This window comes from Oryza glaberrima, chromosome 5, assembly GCF_000147395.1.
Source record: "Oryza glaberrima chromosome 5, OglaRS2, whole genome shotgun sequence".
In the NCBI taxonomy this organism is placed as follows: Eukaryota; Viridiplantae; Streptophyta; class Magnoliopsida; order Poales; family Poaceae; genus Oryza; species Oryza glaberrima.
In genome coordinates this window covers 9,188,893-9,211,303 of record NC_068330.1, presented here as the reverse complement: position 1 = coordinate 9,211,303, position 22,411 = coordinate 9,188,893, and the positions used below count along the sequence as shown (strand labels likewise).

Genomic DNA, 22,411 nt, shown 5'->3' with positions numbered 1-22,411 from the left:
TCGTCGTAACCTCTCTTTTCCCTTCTTCTCTCCCTTCCTACTCTCTCTCAGTCTTCTCGCAGGCCGGCCAGCAGGGCAGGGCGAGGCGGGGCGCGTCGAGGCCGGCCGGCCGCACCCGATGACACACACGCCCGAGGCCGAGCAGAGAAGGGGCGGCGGCAGGCACTAGCCTGCGTCAGCCTCCGCACCCACATTCGCCATCGTACCCGCGTGGGTCAGGCACGTCGGATAAAATCGGGGTAAAAATCGTCGAGGATCCAAAGTGATTCAGTTTTATAAATTGAGGATGACATATATTCGGTTTTGCGGTTTGAGGATGATTTTGTAACTCGATGACAAGTTGAGGGCCCATCGGTGTACTTTTTCCTTACCCGTTATGGTGGTTCACGTAGAGGCCCATATGTGGTGCTAAGCCCCAATTTTAGTTTGGAAGAAGTCCAATTGGACTCCCTCAAGTCTTGGCCGAATTAGGCTGTGTTCGGCAGTGCAGGATGGGAACCCATCCTCCTGCACGTAAAACGGAGCGGCCTCTTAACATGTGATTAATTAAGTATTAACTATTTTTTTTAAAAAAAATAGATCAATATGACTTTTAAAGCAACTTTCGCATAGAATTTTTTTTTGAAAAAACTCACCGTTTAGTAGTTTGAAAAGCGTGCACGCGGAAAACGAGAGAGGTGGGTTGGAAAGATGGAGTGCCGAACTCAGCCTTAATCTGCTTTTATTTACTCGGTCTATAGTTGAGGGAGCTAAAATTAACCTTTTTGTCCTTTTAAGTGGCCTAAGGGTGTGTTTGAGGAGGAGGAGATTGGGGAGATTGGGGAGATACGCAAAACAAGGTGAGCCATTAGCGCATGATTAATTGAATTAACTATTTTAAATTTCAAAAATGGATTAATATAATTTTTTAAAGCAACTTTCCTATAGAAAATTTTTGTAAAAAACACACCGTTTAGTAGTTTGGGAAGCGTGCGCGTGGAAAACGAGCTGCTTTCTCACCCTATCTAACACAAACGAACGCACCCTAAGCCCTCTAACTAACAATACCATAGTACTGAGGTTATACTTGAGGTCATAAGACAGTGCTCGGTTTTAACTGGCATGATAAGTTTATTGTGATCAACCCAATAAATGTGAAACCCATATAGACCCCAGATGTTAGCAACTTAGGGGCGTTTGGATCCAGGGACTAAACTTTAGTCCCTTTCATATCGGATGAATTAGGAGTATTAAACATAGACTACTTATAAAACTAATTATATAAATGAGAGCTAATTCGCGTGACAAATTTTTTAAGCCTAATTAATCTATAATTAGCGCATGTTTACTGTAGCATCACATAGTCTAATCATGGATTAATTATGCTCAATAGATTCGTCTCGCGAATTAGTCTAGGGTTATAGACTGGGTTTATCAATAGTCCACGTTTAATATTTATAATTAGTATCCAAACATCCGATCTGATAGGGACTAAAAAGTTTTAGTCCCATCCAAACGTTTAATATTTATAGTTAGAGTCATATTAGGATATGATTGGTTTGTTTGGATTCCTTCAATATCTGTAATCCTTCCTTATCTCTTCCCCATGTACTCCTATATATATATCGGCCCCCTGAGGCTCAATACAGTGGTCCAATATTCGCAGTATCCTCTCTTCCTATACTATCCAACATGGTATCAGAGCGGGCGATCTAGCGCCGCTCTCACGCTTCCGCCGCCGCTGCCCCTGGGAGTAGCGATCTCCTGGGGGCGGCCACCCGTTTTTTTATTTTTTCTTCCTCGTCGCTGTCGTCGTCATCTTGGAGAGATCGATCTCCACGGCTGTTCTTCGTCGAGTCTAGTCGTCGTCAAGCAGCAGCAACAGATTGCATCTCCTCTGCCGACCTTCGTGCGCGGCGCTCTTGTATCGCCGTCAGGCCGCCCGTTGTCGGCTTCATCTTCAGTGTCCGTTCTGCTCCACCGGCCTCACCGACGGGCCCTGCCATCGTCGTCGCCTCCATTGGCCGACGATTGCGCCCCGATGGACAGGCGGACGACGCAGCTCGGCTGCTCCACCTCCGGCACCGGTCTCCCCCTGCAACCCCCAACTCCTTCGTCTCCAACACCACCGTCGACCGGGGGGACGAGCTCCCGGCGCTGCTTCTCCGCCGCCGGTCCTCGCCTACCACCTCGCCTGTCCTGCCGAGACCATCCTCCGCCGGCTCACCGGACGTCCGCCGCTCGGGACCACTAGGATCTGAGGCCGCCGGTGCCGGCACCGGCGCTCGCCGGCCACTGGGTCCCCTCCACCCGGCGCCACCCCGTCCCCGCCTGGAGGGTTGCGGCTATCGCCGTCTCCTCGTCGGCCGACCGAGTCATCGTCGACCTTTTCTGTCTGCCTCGCCATCAATCTGCTGCTTCATGTCTCACTTTTCTATCTGTCTACGCGTGTGTGGATGGATAGGATTGGGGACAGGGAAAGGCATTGGATGGACCGGTCAAAGGGTTGCTACTTGATGACTTTGGTCCCTACTGTGGTGCACAAGGTGGCGTGGACTTGGTCTATGGACCATGTGTGAGAGGATGAGCTGCACGGGTGAGCTTGCTACTGATGCTGTTCTGCTGCTACATGTATCCTTGTTTTTTTTTCCCGTTTCAAAAAATGGCTTTGCGTCGCCCACCGCCTCGTCGACATCCACGCGTCTCTGACATCGGCGTCGACTCTACTTCAACTTCATCGTTCCGCCTCGCGCATATTCGGCTTGATCACCCGTTCAAGCGCCCGGCTACAACGACTTCTGCAACCGATCGTCATCGAGCACGCATCTATGCCATCAAGCTTTGGGGTGCCGCTGCGTTCGCCCCCCTCGGGTCACAGTGCCGCTGCCTGTGGTCCACACCTCCACTGGTTGTTGCAGTGCTGAGAGGTGCCCTCCTCAGCATTTCTACATCACCGGTGGACTTCTTGCCGCTGCATCGACATGGAGCTGCAGCTGTGTTGTTCTCTCGGACCGCAGCTTCGCCACTTTCGTCGTCTTCATCACTGTTCGCGCATCGACAACCTCGTCGTCCGCACTGGTCATCGTCAGCCGCTCAGGGTCTTCTTCCTCGACTTCGAGCATCGCCGCCGCATCTCCAAGCTGCCACTATCGCCACTCTAGGCCGGTGGTCCAGCTACCTCTACATGGCTACCAACATCGCCCTCCAGGCCGTTGGTCCCACTACATCACCTTCTACTTCGTCCAACATGATTCATCGCCAGCGTCGCCGTATCTTCCTCAACTACACTTCGCTCTTCTCCAGCAACTGCGTACTGCTCCGGCAATTCTTCCTCTACGCCGTTCTCGCGCCGCGACCGTCTCGGAGGCCTTCCCTGCTAGTCTCCTCCGACATTGGCGTATGATTCATGGTGGTCCTCTGTCTCGCCCGCGCGGTATTGGCAACACTGTTGTGTGCGTTCATCCCGAGTTGTCCCCGGGTCTGGCAAACCCTGTGTAACGTCTCGTCCTTCACGGTTCGACTACATCGGCTCTTCAGCGTCATCTTCCTCAACGACTACCGCGATTGTGTCATCGTCTTCGTCTCCAGCGCGTCCTCGCGCACCTTAGTCCACGACGCCCCTCCCGTGCGTCCACGACCACTCTGCGGCGCCCCATGCGCGTCCCGCGGCTCCGCTACTTCGACATCAGCTTCCCGACTTCGGCTACATTGACCACGGCTACTCTACGCACGGCTACCTCGACCACGGCTCCCTTGCAACCTTCGCTTTGGCTACGTCGACTATGGCACAAAGGGCTATCATCCGTATTGAGCACTCTTGCCAGTTTCTTCTCTAGTCCAAGTGTCCGCACTGCTCACGCTTGGACTGCGGGGGGATGTTAGAGTATATGGTAGTTAGAGTCATATTAGGATAGGATTGGTTTGTTTGGATTTTTTCCATATCTGTAATCCTTCTTTATCTCTTCCCCATGTACTCCTATATATATCGGCCCCCTGAGGCTTAATACAATGGTCCAATATTCGCAGTATCCTCTCTTTCTATACTATCCAACAGTTTTATGATCGGTTAAAACTAATTTCGAATCTAAATTCGATGAGAAGATCTGGATAATTGTCGACCTAATAATAGCAAAATAGTTAAATTTCCCAACAAAAACTCATCACATATGGGTCTCACGTGGATTCTACATTTTATTTTTCTGATTGTAAATGTCAGGGCGGACGAATACTATATGCCACGTGAGCTAATAAGATTTTAATACTACCTTGAAACTACATTAATTTACATTGATTTTAGGAAATGAGGATCGATAGATGAGGGAGTGGACGTTTTCCGATCGTGGGAAATGTGGGATAGGAGAGGTTAAGACTTGAGCGTGGATTTGGGTCGTGTGGAGAGGCGATCACCAGTTGGGTGCGGTTTCCTTCCACGCTTGGGCTCGAACAACTGACGCGGTGTCGTTAAAGTTGCTCGCCTCGCTCACACGCCGCTTCGGCTTCTCTCAACTACTGTTTGCTTCGCCGCCGTCGCTGGCGGCAAACCGCCATGCCTCGTCGTCGAGGAACCCCTCTCCCTACTATCCTCCTCCTCCTCGCGTTCGTCGGCGGCGCATGCGGAACGGAGATCCTCTCCAAGTCCCGCCTCGAGAGCTGCTCCCACGACTCGGATGCCGGCGGCCGCCTCAAGTGCGACCGGAAGCTCGTCGTCGACCTGGCCGTCCCCAGCGGCGCCGTAAGCAAGCAGCGCCCTCTACTCCTTCCCGTCTTTCTGCATTTCAGATTCCACCACAATCAGATCAGATTGTGCGTTCTGATCAGATTCTTCTTCTTCTTCTTTCTCGCAGAGCGGCGGCGAGGCGTCGCTGGTGGCGCGGGTGGCCGGGGTGGAGGAAGAGAACGACACGCCATTGGCGACGAAGAGCATCCGGGATCCCCCCGTCATCACCGTCAGCAAGTCCGCCACCTACGCGCTCTACGCCCTCACCTACCTCGACAGGGTATTTACTTAGTGACTGTTTCATCAAATCAAGTGTGTACTTCTTAATGCTCTGTTACTCAATCCCTTTAATTTCTCCTTTGCTTTCTCTCTTCAGGATGTTGCTTACAGGCCTGACGAGAAGTATGTCAAAACACACAAATGTGAACCATATGCCGGTGCTAAAGTTGTTGGAGAGTGTGAAAGGTAACACATTTCCATGCTTCTTGTTGATGCATCATTAATTAACGGCCTGTCAAAATCAATTTTTACATAATTACATGACCGTCTCATCATTATTATAAGAGGATTTTTTTATAGTCCGCCAGTACAAAGTAAACCCAAAGTGTCTAGGCAAATCGTTCTTTAGTGCTCCCTCCCTCCCAGAATATAGCAACCTAGGACCGGATGGGACGTATCCTAGTACATGTCCAGATTCGTAGTACTAGGATACGTCCCATCCGGTCCTAGGTTGCTATATTCTGGGACAGAGGGAGTAGTGTTTGTAGAGTAATTTCAAATGTGTTTGATGGCCTCTTTATTTGAAAAAAAAGACGTGACTAACCTTTTCGTAGATCCTTGTGCTTTGGGTTCACAACTATAAACATTCTTATTTGGCATTCTCTATGATGTTTATGTTGACATCATAGAGAATGTCTAAATCTGAAGACACCTCTTGGAGGTGTTCCTGTACGTGAAACTGCTTCTTTCTCCTTTAATGAATAGGCAGAGCTCCTGCCATTATCCCTAAAAAAAAAATGATGTTTATGTTATACCAACGTAATGGTGCCTTTTAATTTCCATGACTACGGTTAGGTTATGGGATGAGAAAGGCAATGTAATCAAGCAAACAGAGGTGAGTAACATCATACTTATATGCTTATTGTTACCTGGTATATTGATATACAATAATATTAATTTTCTTATTCTGCATGGTTGAGTCTAACCTTCTTTACTGAAAAATCGTCTCCCAATTTAGCGTTCATGGAATGCCATGTTCCCATGCTAACCATCGGATCTTAAATAGATGTTTTAGTTAGCCACATTTTGGTTGAAATGGTAGAATTTAGTTGAAATATAAGTAACCCCTCTATTTCATATTTTAAATCGCTTTTGACCTTAATTTTAGTTTATAGAAAAAATTATCAACATCTGAAACACCAAATTAGTTTCATTAAATCTAAAAATAAATATATTTTGATAATATGTTTGTTTTGTGTTAAAAATGTTACTGTGTTTTCCTATAAACTTGATCAAATTTAAAAATAGTTTGACTAGAAAAAAAATCAAAACGATTTATAATATGAAACGGAGAGAGTATATTTTCTTGAAAAGGTAACTCACAAGACATGTTTCATGCCTCTCCTTCAGAAATTTTTAGTCTATAATTGTTTGTTGGCAGTAGGAATCATTTAAGTGACCTCGCAGGAAAGTGAAGGCAATATGCTAGTATTAATGGCACATATATTTCAGGGAAGGCCTTTGTTTGTGCTTTTACTTCTATACACATGGATATAATTTATAATCTTGTTATGACGCTCACTTTTTCCTCTACGTTGGCTTGTACTAGCCTATTTGCTGTCCATGTGGGCCTCACCGTGTACAATCGAAATGTGGAGACATATGTAAGTCCATAAATTATGTTATTCTTCTGGATGTTTTTCTGCACACTACCTAACACACCATCACACTCATCTACTTTATAGGGTCTAAACTGACCAAAGGAAAAGCTAATACGGCTCACTGTGTACGATTTCCAGGCGACTGGTATGGAATTACTTGTGATGTACTTTTTTTGTATATTGCTTTTGTAATCAATAATCATTAACTTAGTGATTCCTTGACTTGGTGTACTGACTTAACTGAAAATAAAGGTTAATGTCTTGGCTATACTTCTTGATCGGAATGTTAATTGTCTAAACTTGACTAGTGGCATGATTTATAATGTGTTTTGTTGATCAGGCATGATTTTATTTGTTTTTGGCCAGCTGGGCATCCATCACAGAAGTATTTTTTTTCATATTCCAAAACCTAGTGTACTTCTTCTGAAGTAGGGGACACTTTCCAAGGCACTCTTCTATAATTCCAGGGTATCCTTTATTATTTGTTTATGATCAAATTGAGTAAATGCATCCCTTTGTTTTCTTATGAGCAGGTTCCATGTATTCGGAATTGGAGCATGGTCACTTCGGTTCAGTATCAGAGTACAAGTGAAGAAAGGATCTTCTGTATGGGTATGATTTGAAATACTTCATTAAGAGTTCCATCAAGCTATTATCACTGAGGACTCCTGAATAAATTATCAGATGAACCGTCTTGGCAATTCTTCAAAGCCTTAAGCATAAATAGCCATGATATGAACTGATGAAGTTTAGCAGCCTTGTTGAATTGTATTTATATTTGTGTTGTTAAATTCGAGATTATCTTGCTTTTTTTAGGAACTAAAATTTTGAATGTTTATGTTTTTGGGTATGCCAAGCCTCAGAAGTGTTTTTACAATTTTTCTTTTCCAATTTTACTGCAGGATGTTGTTGTTGGTCCAGAGAATAAAACTGTTGTTTCTGGAGATAACTTTCTGAGAGTAAAAGTTGTTGGTGATTATACTGGTTATACAAGTATCCCATCATTTGAGGACAACTATCTTGTGACTCCACGGAAGGTGCATCATCAAATTATGATAGTCATCCTGACACTATCAATATATTTGTAATTTCTGTTATGTGACTTTAAAACATAATTGAAATGTGCTATATGTGCTGAAGGGTACTGGTAGTAGTCAGCCACAAGACCTTGGTAATGAACATTCCAAATGGATGATATTGGACAGAGTTCGTTTTACACTAGACGGGCTTGAATGTGACAAGATTGGTGTTGGTTATGAGGCTTATCGAAACCAACCTAATTTCTGTTCAGCACCATATGGGAGCTGCCTGGGAAACCAGCTTTGGAACTTCTGGGAGGTAATTATAGAATTAATTAGTTGATTCCCTGTGCTTTGTTACGGGATGTGTGGATGAATGCATGTTATACATTATAGAAATGATAGATGTATATGTTTAAATAATGTGAAAATGATGTGGAGATAATGATTTGACATTATCTGCATATTGAGTTCTAAAAATACAACAAAATTATAAATGATACATCATGTTTGCATGATATTTAAAATACTCTAGTTAATAATTGGTAGTGGGTGCTGATGTGGCATACTCGCATGTGATTTAAAATACTCTAAATAATAATTGCTAGTGGGTGATGATGTGACACACTTGCATCTTGAGATTTAGAAGTTAGTGGGAGTCAACTATATAGATAGTATAGATGTGCCTAGCCCTATTATTTTATTCTTTTCCTTTTCACCAAGATAGGAAATCATGTTGCCAACAAAAGAGCACAACAGAGAAATATTGCCTTTCTTGGCTACCACTGGTTATGGAAAATTAAGTGTCACGAATGGGCCATCTTCTTTTTTTTTTCTTTTCATCCTAAGTCATATTGTAAATTTTAGCTCTTGCTGTTACTAATTTAATACTGAAGCACTTCTTTTAGTTTTCATTCCGGTGAGATCACCACAAGATAAAAAGTGTTTGGTGCCTATTGAGTCTTGAAAGATGTCACGGTTTGTTTCAGTATGACAAAAGACGGATCGACAACAGCCAACTGCCCCTATATATTGTGGAAGGAAGATTTCAGAGGATTAATCAACATCCAGTACATTTCCATCACCTCTCTTACATTGCTCTCGTTGCTAATGTTGGATAAAGCTTCTGATGCATGCCCCTATAGAATGCAGGTGCTCATACATTTTCTGTGGGTGTCACAGAAGATCTTAATACCAATTTACTGATAGAGTTGATGGCTGATGATATAGAATACGTCTATCAGAGGTAATAATGATGTTTAATCATTTTGATGTAACAATAACCACTTAGATTTATATTGGTAGACTAAATCATACTTTTCAAAGCAGATGCTATCAATAAAATTTCTCTAAACCATACTTTTCTCTAAATTTCTGCCATGTTTGACAAACAGTATGGAAACAATCATCTCTGCTCTAGTTTTCATCTCCGAAGTCTTGCTCTTGTACATTTCTCTGTCTTTTAAATTAGTAGAGTGTCTAATGTGTTGCACTTCCTTATCAGGAGTCCAGCAAAGATAATTGACATTCGCGTTCCAACATTTGAAGCCTTAAGCCAAGTTGGTATAGCAAATGTCACTACTAAAAATATTGGTAAACTGGAGTCTTCATATAGCTTGACGGTATGTATCTCTTATAGAATTTTCCTTGCCGTGTGTATTTTTTTCTTTAATGTAGTCCGAGGTCAAAGTAGTACGAGCTGACCTGCAAATTAAGGCTGACTTTGATTTTCTTGAAATTTAACCAGTGGTTTGCTCCTTTTGTAGTTTAAATGCTCAAGTGGTATCAGTCCTGTGGAGGTAATATTACTAGTATCATCTAGTACATGTTTAGTGCTTCGGTATGCATTGTTTGTTTCTACTTGTCCTCTTTTTATGCATTCCAAATTTTACTTGAAGACCTGCTTCGGTAGATTTAAACCTTTTTCAACATTTTATTGGTCAAGTAAACGTATAGTTTCATTCCATGTAATCAGTAAAGCTGCCTGGCTATTTTGGACAGTCTATTTTCCTTTTAAGTGGAATATTTGGGACATTTGTTCCAACTCTATCATGTTTTATGCCTCATTTTACTGTTTATTATCCATCATCAAACTTTCCTGCTTTATGTTCTCACTGGATTCAGTCTCTTGAAGTTTTCCTGGCGTGGTTTTCAGGAGCAGCTCTATACCATGAAACCTGATGAAGTGATTGCCCGATCATTTGAGTTGCGTTCAACGACAGATCAAGCAGCAATGCATCAATGTGAAGGTAATAGAGCTTAGCATCAGTTGTGCTGTCAATGATCCCGTGTTAGGACTCACATGGCAGGCATGCCTCTAAGTTCCATTTCAGCTATTCTGAAGGCATCAGACTTTAGTGAACTTGACAGAGAAGGATACCGTTTCTCTACCGCAGCTACGGTTTATAACAATGGAGCACAGGTTCTGAATATTTGCGCTTTCTTAATGATTCTGATTGAACTGATTAGTGCAGAAAAAACTATATCAAATTTGGATTCAATACCAAATGTCAATCTCTATGCTCCTTGGGCTGAAAAGAGAACTATTAAAACTTTGTCGAATTTGGATACAATATCAAATGTCAGTCGTTATTCTCCTTTGGCAAAATAGAGATACATTATCATCTCGTGTAAAACTATTAGATGCTTTTATAACCAAGTCATACATTATCATCTCGTGTAAAATTATTATGAGTATAAATAATGAACTCAGCCACGATTATTATGTATTCTCTGAACAATTAAATCCATTCGTTTTTGCCGCGAAGTTCCGATGCTTAACTTGCCTTGAAAACTCTGTAGATCGGTCCAACGAATGACCACAAGAAAGGCGGCTTCTGGGATTCCATCAAAGCTTTGTGGCGTAACCTGATCGATTTCCTTACTGGCAGATTGTGCTGGTACTTCAATTCTTTCTAGTGTGATCATAACATGGTTTTATATTTGCTGGGTGTTCATCATTACTAGATAGTAATTGTTTGTGCTAGCTCTGATCATTGTTGATACAGCATAAGTATTTTTGTTCCGTTTTCTGCTTCTTACCATATATCATCTCGGTTCAGGACCAAATGCCCGAGATTGTTCGACTTCGGCTGCCATATTCAGTACGTATGCATCGGCTGGATCCTACTGCTTCTCCTGATACCCGCAGGTACGTTCGTTAGCCTTTCAGTACCGTTCGTTTCATCGCCAGATCGATCATCAAGCTGCCATTGCTCATCATTGTTTTTTCTTACCTCAATCTGTCATTTTTGCAGCTGTGGTTTTCCTGTGGCTTCTGCATCAGGAAGGCTTGTTCGACCCGCTGTACGACTGGTGGGGGCTGGAGCCGGACGACGACTACCGCGCGCGCCGACGGCACCAGAAAGGGCGGCACCACCGGCACCATCACGACCACCGGCACCTTCACGGCCACGGCCACGGCCACGGCGACCACCACCACCACCACCACGGCGGGCACCACCAGAGGCGCAGGCACCACCACCCACCAGCGTGGGATGTGGAAGGCCACCACCACGACAGGCAGCAGCACAGCCACGAAGCGGGGCGCAACCACCGCCGTGGCTACGGCGAGGTGGTGGCCGTGGCCGCGGCGCCGCTGCGTTTGGACAGGGCGAGCCGGCCGGGCCAGACGGAGGTCGACGCCGTGGTGGAGTACAGGGAGCGGAGGAGCCGCCACGAGAGGCACGGCGGGCACGGGCACCGCGACGGCCACTAGCCCACTACTCCCCGTCTGTGTAAGGGATGGCTCTGACAGTCTGACGCATCTAGTGTACGTAGGATTGACATTTGATTATTCACCAGCGATCTCGTGGTGGACTTTTCAGTCCGTTCTAGACGTTGACGTTTGCCTTGTACAAAAGTCAACGTGGACTTTTGAAATGATAAATCAGATCATTTTACACTACATCAGGAATATGAGGCCGGCCGCGTCGTCCGCAAGACCTGCTATGCTTATGTTAGTACCATTTGTTTCTATGCTGTTCGATATGGCATATACGGTTTTGATGCAATTTGCTGATTTCCTTTTTTCTATTTCCCACTACTAGATAGTGGGCATAAATCTCACGATAAGTCCCAAAGATTCATACTGAACTTCAATCGGAATTTCTCTTAACCCAATAACACGCTAATCTAGTTTCCATTGGAGCCACAAGTGACTGTCTAAACATTTATTTCTGTCTATAAGCTCCCACTGCATCATAGGAACTAGATTTTTTATCTTTAGTATACTTAGAATTATTATTATTGTAATTTACTTTTTGGTTTGGATAGTTTTTGCAACTATTATATCTATTTGCACAAATACCTGGATGGTTCCCAATCATTAATACATAGTCTGATAAGTATATCTTGGGTTGGTTCGCAGATAGGATCCCTAATAGCAGGAGATAGGCGATTCACATCAGAAAACATAAGTAAACGAGCTTCTGCCTGAGCTTCCAAGGATAAAGGTAGATGAACAACCATTTGATCCCCATCAAACTCTGCATTCATTACTACACAAACGATTTTTTATATACGAGACCCCATGATTTTTGCAAATGGGCCATAACTTGTCGCGTCTAGAAAAATTGAGCGGCATTTTTGCATACGGCTCCTTAAGACGTCCAGATGGAAAAATCGATTTTCCCATACGGGCCACTTAAGAGCCCGCATGGAAAAATCGATTTTTCCATACGGACATCTTAAGGAGCCATATGCGTAAATAAAAATTTAAAAATTTGAAATTAGTTTATCTCACTCATATGAACTCCAAATTGGATGATTATTTTTCCTAAATGTTTCTAAAATCATGCTCTATCATGTTATTATGTTATTGCTGCTATTATTTTGGCCATTTTTTCTTGTGACTTCGTTTTATCAATTAAAAATTTGAATTTCAAAACTTCAAATAATATTTTGAAGCAATAAATAATTTCAGCTGAAAAAGTCATCAATAACAAAGTTGTATAACTCATCAAGATCTATAACTTTTATTTTGGTCATTTCTTCATCCGATAAAGTGATAGTAACATTTTCAAAAAAATTACATATCTCTCTTATAGTTTATAAAACCATATAAGATATGTAAATTTTGTGAACAATGTTACTATCATCATTTTATCGGATGAAGAAATGACTAAAATAAAAGTTATAGATATTGACGAGTTATACAACTTTGTTGTTGATGACTTTTTCAGCTGAAATCATTTAGCATTTCAAAATGTTGTTTGAAGTTGTCATAATTTGAAATTCAAATTCAAATTGTTGAAACAAAGTCATATGGAAAAATGACCGAAACAAAAGTTGCAGATCTTGATAAGTTATACAACTTTGTTATTGAAATTTTTTTCATTTGAAATCATTTACTACCCGAAAAATTATTTGAATTTCTTATATTTTAAAATTCAAATTTTAGATAGTTCGATCAAACTCGAATGGAGAAATGACCAAAAGAAAAATGGTAGATCTCAATGAGTTCACAACTTTGTTTTTGACAACGTTTTTACTTGAGTTGATTTAGTACCATAAAAATTTGATTCGAATTTCTCATATTTTGCATGCGGGCCCTTAAGAGGTCCGCATGCAAAAATGCCACCCCAATTTTTTCATCTCTGTCGATGAGTGGTTCTCGTGGACCGGATGAGTTGAGTATTGGGGTACGTTGGAACGAGGATCTACATAGTACGACATCAAGCAGACAAAAGACAAGGATTATACTGGTTCAGGTCCCTTATCAGGTAATATCCCTAGTCCAGTTTATATGAGATTGAAGATGGAGAACCACAGATTACAAAGGAAGTAGACGAAATAGATAATACCGACAAGATCGTAGTCGGTGTACCCGACGAGATCTCTGGGCGACTTGGCTCCGTGTACTCTGGCTTCGTGAACTATGGTGGGTGTGTAGGCGATAAAATTCGATGCCTTGCACCCCTCCCTGGGGGTCCCTTTTATACCGTGGATCATCTTGATTCCCAAATAAGGCCTGGAGATATTTGATCTGGTATGATATAAAATAATCTCTATCCCTTTCGAGTAGGACTTTGGTAAATCACTTATCTCGTAAAGATATTTCCGTAATTTGGAACAAATCCCTACAACGTATACGGAAACAATCCGTATACGTGAAGGTATACCGTATCAGTATATTCTATAAGTCGTAGGATATGAGGTATGTCTTATCCGTAACCCTTACAATCTCCCTCCACTCTCTTTTCCCTCCCACCACTTCAATTTTTTCCAACCCATCTCCTCTCTCTTTCCCCTTCTATTATTTTACTCTCCCCCCTCTCTCTCTTTCTCTCCTCTCCTCTCTCTCTTTTTATTCTGTCCTCTCCCTCTCCCTCTCTCTCTCTCCCTCTCCGAGAGCGGGCGCTAGTGGCCGTGATGGCGTTGCCGGGTGGCGGATCCGGCGTCGCCGCCCTCAGGAGGGCCGGATCCGCTGCCCTAGGGAGCGGCTCCGACTAGGCGACGGCGGACGAGCAGCGGGGGCGACAGATCCGGCGAGTGGGCGGCAACGCGGGTGGCGGCGCCACCACCATCCCCTCCTCACCGCTACCGCCGACGACGACGATGAGGCGACCCTCCCCCCTCCTCACCGCCGCTGCGGTGGGGGTGGCTCGGCCGTCTCGGGCGGCGCCGCCCCGCGCGGATCCGACGCCACGGGCGCTCCTCCCTTGCGCGAACGGTGGGGCCGACGGATCCAGTGTCGGTGTCGATGGCGGGTGGTGGGGCAGCCGATCCGGTGCCGGCATGGACAGAGGGCGGCGGGGGCAGCCGATTCAGTGACGGCGACGATGGTGGGGGGCGACAGATCCGGCGCCGGCGACGGTGTGCGGAGGAGATATGACGCTCCGGCAGCGGGCTAGGGTTCAGGTTTTTTGGTTTTAATTTTTTTTTGTTTGCTGAATTTATTTTCGCATGCGGCCAGTATAAGCGATTTTCGCATGCGGTTGCGCCGGCCGCATGCAAAAAGCGTGATTTTTGCAGACCTTCTCGCCCATGCGGTTGGCACAACCGCATGCAAAGATCCTTCTCACCCGCATACAAAAAGGGTTTTCACTAATTGTTGTAAACAAATAGTACGCCCCTCTCTACTAGAGTGGGTTGGAAAGCGAGGCTTTGTTCAAGGATAAATAAATGATACATGTTGTTCGATCAATTGAACCGGAACTGCCGGCCAGTAGCTTTCAGCCTTTCAGAAATTTAACAACAGCTGGAGTTCAATTCTGTCTCTTTTACAAATATGTCGCGCACTTGTTTGTATGCAAGGTAGCCGTATTTCATATATCAAAGGTCATTATCTGACAAGCTAGTACATGATTGCATTTTGATGGAAAATCTACATGTTTACTCAGAATACACAGTACACACAAACGCTCAGAAGTCAGAAGACTATGGAGCAAAGTTGAGAAACATTCTGCGACACAGACAGGCAATATGAGAGTTGGGCCTTTGATCAAAAGACCCTAAATTTTGTCCGAATTTTCAGTTGAAGTTCAATGTCCACTTCAACCAGTTTTCATAAGTTCCAAAACTAACAGTACTTTTAATATTTCTAGCAGTGCTAACTATGTAAAAATAAGTTCTTGACAAAAGAAAAAATTTCTTATTAATATATTATGATATACATTTGATAAATTTATACTTCTATTACTTTGTTATATTTATGGTATTTAAAGAAAAATTGTAAGTTGGACCACCTAAATCTAAAATCCTAGATACACAGCTGGTTGTGTCTGCCCATACAACATTTCTGCGTATGAACGCAGTACTTGCATCCATCCTAATCCTATCTTCTCAAACAGTATTGGTTTCATAATACTGGTTGAACATATGCAATTTGGCATAAAAAAAAAGGCTGCATATCGTCAGGCATGGCACAAGTTGGCCAAGTGCCTGTGCTTCACTTGTCAATTATACTCATCCGCAGGGTTGCAAAGACATGCTGGGTGTGACTGACCTGTTAATACAATCAACAATGCACAAAATGCACGCATTTTAGACCAAAAAAAAGTTTATTTTGAAGTACAGGAGAAGTTTGATTAGACTCAAAAAGTAATGATGTGCTGGTTATTTGCAAGTGGTCTAATCTCAGTTATAATCCTACGAAAGGAGAGTCAATTTGTTCCATAGTGGTTGCATCGACGTCGAAATGCTCTGACCAAAAAGCGTGCGTCTCATGCACAAGTGCACAACCTTTTGACAGCTGAAAAAAATGGTGTAAAAGAAACATTCGGCTAACTCGAGGTGTCAATGCTGAGTGGTACATGCATCATTATGCAGGGATGACAAGGCACTGACATTACATATCTTTCTTTTGAGTTCATGTCCATGGAATTTGTGTATAATGGACAAAAAGAATCTAATTGACTAGTAGCTATCAACCTCTCCCAACATTGTAACACTAACAATGGGTCTTTTATATTCCAGTAGTTACCTAGACCAGCACAAAGCTGTGGAAACTCAAACACTCATAATTTTAATTGCACATTGTCTCAAGATTGCTTTATCTCAATACTGTTGCCATTATCGTGTCACAAAGTAAAGTATGTAACCGCATAAGGCTGTGTTTGGCACCCCTTTTCCCAACCCCTCTCCCTCGTTTTCTGCACGCACGCTTTTCAAACTGCTAAACGGTGTGTTTCTTTATAAAAAATTTCTATACGAAAGTTGCTTAAAAAAATCAAATTAATCTATTTTTGAAAAAAGTTTAGCTAATACTTAATTAATCACGTGCTAATAGACTGCTCCGTTTTCCGCATGTACTGTTCCCGGTTGGGAACATGGACTAGCGAACACAGCCTAAGTCTATTCAATTTCTCTCATTCAATTTATACGTTTTTCATGTGGTCTACTCAAACTATCATTCCTGTTCTTTTTCTTTGTTTTGCAATTTTTATTTTGTACTTCCTCCGTTTCACAATGTAAGTCATTCTATTATTTCTCATATTCATATTGATGGTAATGAATCTAGATAGATATATATGTCTAGATTCATTAACATCAATATGAATGTGGAAAATGCTAGAATGACTTACATTGTGAAACGGAGGGACACTAGTACAGATCCTTTTATCTGTGACGGGCTCTAATATGCTTAGAAATAGCGGGCCGTCATAAGAAAGTCATCTCAATCGGGCCTAAAAGTGCCCGATTGAGATATGGTCGCACAGACATGTTAGATGGGCATAAAACTTAAGCCCGTCACGGATGACACCTATTAGTGACGGGCCATAGTTTAGGCCCGAGTGAGATAACATTCCATATCTCAAACGGGCCTAAAGTTGCGGCCCGTCACAGATGACCATCATCTGTGACGGGCACCAACTTTAGGCCCGATTGAGATAACATTCCATATCTCAAACGGGCTTCAAGTTGTGGCACGTCACAGATGACCATCATCCATGACGCCATGACGGGCCACAACTTGAGGCCCGTTTGAGATAACAACTAGGCCCGTCACAGATGACTCATCAGTGATGGGCTATATACTTAATCTCTATCGGGCATTAACTAAAGCCCGTCACCAATGACTATTTTTCTATTTTTCATATGAAATGTTTATATTTGTAATTTGACTATAGCAAAATAATTAAGTGCAGTATAATAATTCATTTTATGAGTCAAAACAATTTTACGTGTAGTAAATGATTTCAAATGGAAAAAATGTCAACAACAAAGTTGTATAACTTATCAAGATTTACAACTTTTAGTTTGGTCATTTTTCTATATAACATTTTTTTAACAGTTTGAATTTGAATTTGAAAATATGACAACTTCAAACAACATTTTCAAATACTAAATGATTTCAATTGAAAAAGTCATCAACAACAAAGTTGAATAACTCATCAAGATCTAAAACTTTTATTTTTGTTATTTCTTCATTCGACGAAATGTTAGTAATATCATTCACAAATTTTACGTATATGTGTTATAGTTTAGAAAACCAGATAAGAGATATGTCAATTTTGTGAACAGTGTTACAATCACTTTGTCGTATGAAGAAATGACCAAAATAAAAGTTTTAGATCTTGATGAGTTATTCAACTTTGTTGTTGATGACTTTTTCAGTTGATATCATTTAGTATTTGAAAATATTGTTTGAAGTTGTCATATTTTTAAATTCAAATTCAAACGGTTCAAAAAATATTATATAGAAAAATGACCAAAATAAAAGCTGTAGGTCTTGATGAGTTATACAACTTTGTTGGTGATGACTTTTTCAGTTGAAGTCGTTCACTGATCTAAAATTCTATTTGAACTTTTCAAAATTTGAATTTCAAATTTCAAATTGTTTAAATAGAGTCAGATGGAGAAATGACCAAAATAAAAGTTTTGCACCTCGATGAGTTCTACAACTTTGGTTTTGGTGACTTTTCCATTTGAAATCATTTAGTAACCCCAATTTGATATCCTGACCTAGGGCTTAATAAGATTAATAGAATACCCATACCAACAAGTTACAACTACTCTTCCGGAAGCCAATCTCCAAAGAACTTTGATGTTAAGCGTGCTTGGTCTAGAACAATTTCAGGATGGGTGACCGACCGGGAAGTTTGAATTTCCCGCGTGGGTGCACGGGCTATAGTGAACGTGTCATCTGTGACGAGCTATAGTTGATGCCCGTCACAGATGATGGCTTACCGCCCGATTGAGATAGCCTGTGACGGACGTTGTGCCCGATTGAGATGAGGGTATCCCTTCTAGTGGGAGTACTTGTATTCCTATCAAAATCATATGTTTTTTCTATTACTCTACTTATTTTTCAAAATTGTTTTTCAAAGGAGCCCTTAACCACAACAGCTACCCATCCGGCAGTGATACCCATATGTTTATTACTACCGGCTTAAAAATCATTTGTGGTCTACTACCACTTCTGGTTTAGATCGGAATTTGAAATATTTTTTAGATGCCAGGAAACAAAAAAATATTCCGTATTATACAAGTACAAAAAAATATTCCGTATTACTAACGAATGATGTATTCTTGCATGTTCTGATTTTGCAGGAATTATGATAAGAAACGTTGGAGCCACATTCTAACTAGGTAGCATTCCATTCTAACTAGGTAGGTGGCTCCAACGTTTCTAACCTACCTAGTTAGAATGTGGCTCCAACGTTTCTTATCATAATTCAATGCATACCATTTGATCATATACTTTTTGCATTTCTCATTCTCATTTCAGTCAGATGAGAACTAGACAATCCCCAAAAGAAATCCATGACACTACCTCCAAAAGATACAAAGAAAAAGTTGAAAATAACATTGTAAAACCAGTAAAATATTGTACACGTTTATGGTAACGACGTCAGCAAAATCAGAACATGCAAGAATACAGCATTCGTCATTAATCTCCCACCTCGGTTTCCACCTCACTCGCAAGGGTCCATTTTTGGACATCTAAGCGATGAAAAGAAACAAACCCAACGTCGTCGCTCTATATAAATGGAGTAAAGCACAAAAGCAGCAGCACACGATGGAAACCAGCCATAAACCGCTAGAGCTCTTCCACGCCCTGCCGCCGCAGGCGCCGGCCGACGCGCCGCCGCCGCCGTCGGCGTTCGAGGGCTTCTCGTCGATCTTGACGCACTTCGACGCGGGCTACTTCCGCATCAGCCTCTCGCTGTGCGGGCAGGCGCTGCTCTGGCGCACGCTCTGCGGCGGCGGCGGCGACGGCGACGGCGACGAACACGTGCAGCCGCGCGCTCTGGGCGCGCTGGCTCGGCATCTTCCCCCCGCGGCGTCCGTGCTGCTCTGGTCGCTCGCGCTGCTCTCGCTGGTCGCGCTCACCGCGCTCTACGCGGCGCGCTGCCTGCTCCGGTTCGCGGCCGTGCGCGCCGAGTTCCGGCACCGCGTCGCCGTGAACTACCTCTTCGCGCCGTGGGCTTCGTGGCTGCTGCTGCTGCAGTCGGCGCCGTCGTCGCTCCTGCGCCCGGGCGCCGCGCCGCGCCGCGTCCTGTGGTGCGCCTTCGCGGCGCCGGTCCTCGCGCTCGACGTCACCGTGTACGGGCAGTGGTTCACCGAGGGCCGGACGGCGCTGTCCATGGCCGCCAACCCGACGGGCCACATCACGGTGGTGGCGAACCTCGTGACGGCGAGGGCGGCGGCGGAGCTCGGGTGGCGAGAGGGCGCCGTCGCCGTGTTCGCCGTCGCCGTCGCGCACTACGCCGTGCTGTTCGTCACGCTGTACCAGAGGCTCCTCGGAGCGAACGCGCTGCCGGCCATGCTCCGGCCAGTGTTCTTCCTCTTCTTCGCGGCGCCGAGCATGGCGTCGCTCGCGTGGGGTGCAATCTCCTCCTCCTTTGACACCGCCTGCAAGATGCTATTCTTTCTTTCCCTCTTCCTATTTGCCTCACTGGTAATGAACAAACTACTATTCTTTTCCCCCAAAAAATATATTTTTATGAATAGAATATATCCATCTAGTTTTTAAACAAAGTGTTTTTTTTTTATTTCCCTTCTTTAGAAATGTCACTAACACAAAATTCCAAATTTAGTTTCACTTTCTGATCAGAAACACTTTCTTTGGTGCATGTTAAATTGTTAATTAGAATGTCATAGGTTTTGATGAGGCTATACATGCCACATCATACTACAAACTGAAGAAACACAAATAACATTTGTATTCAGTCTTACTTCACAATCTTAAAATTCTCTCGTAGTATATGTTAACCATTATGCTCACATGTTTTTTCTTTAAGCGATGCAGCAGCAATTCCAAGCGAGATGGTTCTCTCTGTTGCTGTTGCAATCAAATTTCCATGATAGGAAAATAAATTGCTCAATTCTTGTCTGTTATGATACTTCTAATTATGATGTTATGTGAAAAGAACTGATGCTTTATTTTCGTATATATACTTACCTGTGTTTTTGACTGTGCACAGGGACTTGAATTTGACATCTCAAGTTCTCAACCTAGATAGGTCTGAGGTGCATGGTAAAATATGCTTGCTATGCACATTTTGGCATGTTTATTACTACAGCTTTTAAGATTGCAGTTTTCAGTTTTAATTTTACGTTAATTATCAGGTACTAACTACTAAGTAAGGGAGGGATAACTTGATTATATATTAACACAATTGTTTAAAACAACAATTTATCCACTTTGTAGATAAACCAATTGCACGGCACGCCACTACAATTTCACCAAATACCTTAATTGGCAGTCATTGTCTCACCTACATGCATGCTCGTCCACATGCCCTTGAGACACCAATATAATGTTAAAATTCGTAGGATGGTGTGAATTTTTCAGTGACAAATAAACAGTTGGAAATTCAGGATAGATGTATATAATCCTTCCATTTTTTTTCAAATAAAATATAAAGTGTTTCGTATGCCTATTCAACACTGCTAAAGAAATTGTTGCAGTAGAAATTCAGGACAAAATAACTCAGTTTGCATCAGCATCACATTGTAATTTATTCTCCTACACATATTTTTTTGTCGCTCACAAATCATCTGCTTGGTCCCGTAGGTGTCGAGGCCAACCTTGTTCAGGAGAGCCATGCGCCGTTTCAGCGTGGCGTGGTGGGCATTCCCGTTCCCGCTCACCGCGCTCGCCGTCGCGTCCGTGGAGTACGCGAGGGAGGTCGAGGACCACGCCGCCGTCGTGCTCGTGCTCGTGCTGTCGGCGCTCTCCGTCGTCGTCACCGTCGCCGTCGTGGTGTGCACGGCCATCAGAACAAGCGACCTGCTCCCCCACGGCGACGACGATCCATTGCCGTGCGCATCGTCGTCAGTGATGGTGCCCTTGGATGCGTTCACAGGATCAATAGTATCTTCGTGTGTGTAAAGATTAACAGAGTGACAATTATGCAACGGTGGAGAAACACTGGTTAATTAATAAGCCAGAATCAGCATAGAGTGATTTTGTTTATTTTTATTTTGAAAAATCCCCTGATTTATATTAATAACAATGTAAATTCCAATTAGTATTACGAGAATCCAAATCCTACATACTTATATAACTTATATAGTTCATCCCCACTAAGTGGACTAAGTGTAGTTAATGCTATTTCTCTCTTCTCTCATGAAACCACATCATCGTAATTTTTTTTAGCCTTTGGATGATAAATCTAGGGTGCAAATAGTCTCCTCTTCTTCTCTCATAAAACCCTACAATCTCAATTGTTTTTTATTTAAAATTCATAAGTATCAATTACATAAAATATTTTCACCTTGCATTATATTTGCAATCATGTGTTAACTATATAAAACATCGGAACTCATTTTATTTTGGTTTACAAAATATAATATAGCTTATTTGTACATACTATACAACTTAATTTTCCGCAGCAACGCGACGGGGTATTCATCTAATTTTAAAAATGCTTCACGACGGGAGGCATCAAAGCATCGGACGCTGATACATGCATGTATGCAACCAAAAGAAATACGCATGTACTTGTATGGATGAAACATAACAATGTGTGGTGATATAAACAGAGCAAATTAATCCTCTCATCTTAGATATATTCATGAGAGAAGTCTTCAAATTTGATCTTCAAATATTGTTTTCTTCCAAATTACTTATCCAATATGCAATTCAATCCCATTGTTGTTGTCTCATGGGAATTAAATCTTTTAAAAAATATCTCATATTATTATATTATGATGAAAAACATATATATTTTGACCTTTAATATTTGATGTTACATACAGTACGTAGAAATGAATCTTTCAACTGGCCGGAATATATTCGACTATATATGTTGCATAATTTATGTTTTTTCTGCAATGCATATTTTTTAATGTTGCACAAGGTATTATCAGGATGATTAAAAAAATATTTTCTAATGTGTCACTAGTTCATTTGCAAATGTTTC

General features: G+C 42.6%; 2 protein-coding genes across 3 annotated transcripts; both read left to right on the top strand.

Annotated features, from left to right (window-relative positions):
* The first annotated feature begins 4,365 nt into the window (after positions 1–4,365).
* On the top strand, positions 4,366–11,532 carry LOC127774354 (protein HAPLESS 2-A). The gene is made up of 18 exons (XM_052300581.1): positions 4,366–4,711; positions 4,824–4,976; positions 5,073–5,161; positions 5,771–5,810; positions 6,525–6,579; positions 6,661–6,721; positions 7,110–7,188; positions 7,479–7,613; positions 7,717–7,914; positions 8,585–8,665; positions 8,741–8,841; positions 9,100–9,217; positions 9,362–9,394; positions 9,751–9,844; positions 9,929–10,017; positions 10,398–10,495; positions 10,658–10,746; positions 10,853–11,532. Exons 1-18 carry the CDS (start codon positions 4,526–4,528, stop codon positions 11,311–11,313), a joined length of 2,160 nt encoding a protein of 719 aa, XP_052156541.1. The 5' UTR covers positions 4,366–4,525; the 3' UTR covers positions 11,314–11,532.
* Positions 11,533–19,059: 7,527 nt separating this feature from the next.
* LOC127774624 (S-type anion channel SLAH4-like) lies at positions 19,060–21,521 on the top strand. Of its 2 annotated transcripts, none has more exons than XM_052300904.1 (2): positions 19,060–19,941; positions 21,061–21,521. In XM_052300904.1, the coding sequence occupies exons 1-2, from the start codon at positions 19,060–19,062 to the stop codon at positions 21,376–21,378; spliced, it is 1,200 nt and encodes a 399-aa protein (XP_052156864.1). In that variant the 3' UTR covers positions 21,379–21,521. The 2 variants fall into 2 exon arrangements, 1 of the variants encoding a protein (XP_052156864.1); XR_008017793.1 differs by having other exon boundaries at positions 19,836–20,520; positions 21,061–21,178.
* The last annotated feature ends 890 nt before the right edge of the window (positions 21,522–22,411 follow it).

Bases quoted from the DNA above. Each gene is read 5' to 3' on its own strand.
- LOC127774354 (XM_052300581.1), top strand. From the start codon at position 4,526: ATGCCTCGTCGTCGAGGAACCCCTCTCCCTACTATCCTCCTCCTCCTC. The intron at 7,614-7,716 runs GTGCATCATCAA...TATGTGCTGAAG, and splicing joins ATCTTGTGACTCCACGGAAG to GGTACTGGTAGTAGTCAGCC. The intron at 10,496-10,657 runs GTACTTCAATTC...ATCTCGGTTCAG, and splicing joins CTTACTGGCAGATTGTGCTG to GACCAAATGCCCGAGATTGT.
- LOC127774624 (XM_052300904.1), top strand. From the start codon at position 19,060: ATGGAAACCAGCCATAAACCGCTAGAGCTCTTCCACGCCCTGCCGCCG. The intron at 19,942-21,060 runs GTAATGAACAAA...TTGGTCCCGTAG, and splicing joins TCTTCCTATTTGCCTCACTG to GTGTCGAGGCCAACCTTGTT.